General features: G+C 46.3%; 1 protein-coding gene across 2 annotated transcripts in view; it reads right to left on the reverse strand.

Moving 5' to 3' along the window:
- Positions 1 to 203: 203 nt before the first annotated feature.
- LOC143284930 (uncharacterized) overlaps positions 204 to 2,654 on the reverse strand; it is a 14,973-nt gene continuing 12,522 nt past the window's right edge. For both annotated transcript variants that reach the window (XM_076592081.1, XM_076592082.1), the window contains one exon: positions 204 to 715. In XM_076592081.1, the coding sequence (XP_076448196.1) occupies positions 204 to 715 (512 nt within the window). The remainder of the gene's footprint in view (positions 716 to 2,654) is intronic.

The following is a 2,654-nucleotide window of genomic DNA, read 5'->3' on the forward strand; positions in this document are numbered from 1 at the left end:
GGGCTCCACTACCTCCTGCTTGACGTACACGAAGCTGTGCTTCCTCACCAGGCCGCTGCTCTTCAGGAACTCCTCCTGACCCATGTGTGCTGAGGGATGACCTCTCTCCCCGGGAAATGCCGGACAGCAGCTGGACTGCTCCTGAAGGAAGGGGGGGCGACTTCTTCAGGTCCATAGCGCAAGACAGGACGCCCTGGTGATCGTCAGTCCTCTCCTTCTTGATGCCTGCGTATGGCACCGTGCTCCATCACCACAGCGCTTTGAGCCGAGTCTTCTGCAGCCATGTTCTTTTCTGAGCCGTAACGCTGATCCTGCTGCCCCATGCAATCGCACGTGCACTTCCGGGGACGCAGGTTGTAGCCCCTCCGCGACGGTCCCTTGGGCGGCTCGCTGTGACTCTCAACACATCGGAGAAAGTCCTGCACAGTGCTGCTGCTGGCGACGGCAGAGATGGTGGCGGCGGTGGCACTGGTGCCGTGATGGGGGGAGGGAAAGAGGTGAAGGGAAGACGGGAGGGGGTTCACCGAGTCTTGGACAGCGTCCCGACCCTGGAGGTGGTGGCGGCGGCGGTGGTGGTTACCATGCGCAGGGCTTGCAGGAGGATCCGTCCCGATGCCGGAGCTCTCGTCACCTCTCTTGGGGTCTTTCAGCAAAGTCAGCAGCCTGATGTTTTCATCACACGTACACGTCCCTTGGCTCATTTCCCAGGAACATTCTGGAAAAAACAACCCAACAACTACAGAAAAGAATGAACTGATCGTTGTATGCCAATCACACACACACACACAAATACAGACCTCATACACAAGCACGTTAAGTCAAATGAGATCATATATGTGCACCTGTTTCTGGCCAAAGTCATGCACACATTTGTTACATTATTTTTCGGTTGCGACAGTTTCGTACTTATTTTTGTCCAGCATATCCACCCAGAGAGAAGAGGCATGAAACCAGTAAAGACACATTTTCATGCATGTACACAGAAAGAAAGAAACACAACAAGCATGCAAACATGCACACACACACACACACACACACACACACACACACACACACACGCACGCACAGACAGAAGGGAAAAAACATCAGTCAAAAAAAAAAAAAAAGGATGATGGGAGGAACTGTTACAAAACTGAACCGTGTAAAAGAACAGTTATAAATTAAACACAAAAAAAACCAAAACCACAACAACTTTGTACTGACTGGAAGCTAAACATAGCAGTGCAGTGTGTGTGTGTGTGTGTGTGTGTGTGTGTGTGTGTGTGTGTGTGTGCATGGATCAGCAGCAGCCTGCAACAGACAGCAGGCTATGGACTGCTTGCACTGGAACTCTTTGTCTTTGTTCCAGCACTGCAAAACCAGGCCAAGCAGTGCCACAGGAAAACCAGGATGAAGATGACACCAAGGATGGGAAGTAACACATTTTTGCAACACTGAAAAAAACCATTATTTCCAGGATTCAGGACTGCGTGGTAAGGTGCTGACAAGAAAACAAAATAAAATGAAGAAAAAATAATTTTAAAAAAAGAAAAGAACAAAACACTGATATGGAATTCTCTGTAACATCACAACAGACTTCCTTATAATACCACTATGGAACTCCCTATAATGGAGTGGTGGCATTGAGGTCATGCGTCCGCCTAGGAAGTGAGAGAATCTGAGCGCAGTGGTTTGAATCACACAGTCACCAGTATTTTCTCTCTCTCTCTCTCTCCACTAGACCTTGAGCGGTGGTCTGGATGCCAGTTATTCGGAAGAGACGATAAACCAAAGTCCCATGTGCAGCATGCACTTAGTGCACGTTTAAGAACCCATGGCAACAAAAGGATTGTCCCTGGCAAAATTGTGTAGAAAAATGAACTTCAATAGAAAAAAAAAAAAAAAAATTGCAGGCAGAAAAAAAATACAAAAAATGTGGGTGGCGCTCTCAGGGTAGTGACGTGCTCTCCCAGGGGAAAAACCCCATTAAATTGCAAGCAGAAAAAAATGACAAAAAATGTTGGTGGCGCTCTCAGTGTAGTGACGCGCTCTCCCAGGGAAGAGCAGCCCAAGTAATACAAAACAATACTATGGAACTCCCCATAGCACTACTACAGAATCCCCTATGATGCAAAAGTATTCATCCACGTGATACAGAACAAAACTACCCAAAAACAAAACGGAGGCAGTCAATCAGCGAGAGGTGGGGCAGGAAGGGTGCGGACAGAAAGCTATCAGTACTTATCACCTACCAAACTGCTCACAGCTCAAACCACAAAGCTTTGCAATGACTGGAGAGCTGCTTCATGCTCCACAGTACACCATGATGTGAAGCACAGCCAGCATAAAACAAAGCTCTTTAACATTTAGCGGCCATCCTTGCAAGAAACAATTTTCACAAAAAAGGTCTGTATTTAATATCAGGAAACCTCCTATGATTTAGCAGGCATCCTTGCAAGAAAAAATCTTCACAAAAATGGTCTTTACTTCAATTAAGGAAACCTCCTATAATTTAGTAAGCATCCTTGCAAGAAACAATCTTCACAAAAATGGTCTCTATTTCACATAAGGAAACCTCCTGTGATTTAGTAAGCATCCTTGCAAGAAACAATCTTCACAAAAAAGGTCTGTATTTAATATTGGGAAACCTCCTATGATTTAGTAAGCATCCTTGC

The sequence above is a fragment of the Babylonia areolata genome, chromosome 8, assembly GCF_041734735.1.
Source record: "Babylonia areolata isolate BAREFJ2019XMU chromosome 8, ASM4173473v1, whole genome shotgun sequence".
NCBI classification, from domain to species: domain Eukaryota; kingdom Metazoa; phylum Mollusca; class Gastropoda; order Neogastropoda; family Buccinidae; genus Babylonia; species Babylonia areolata.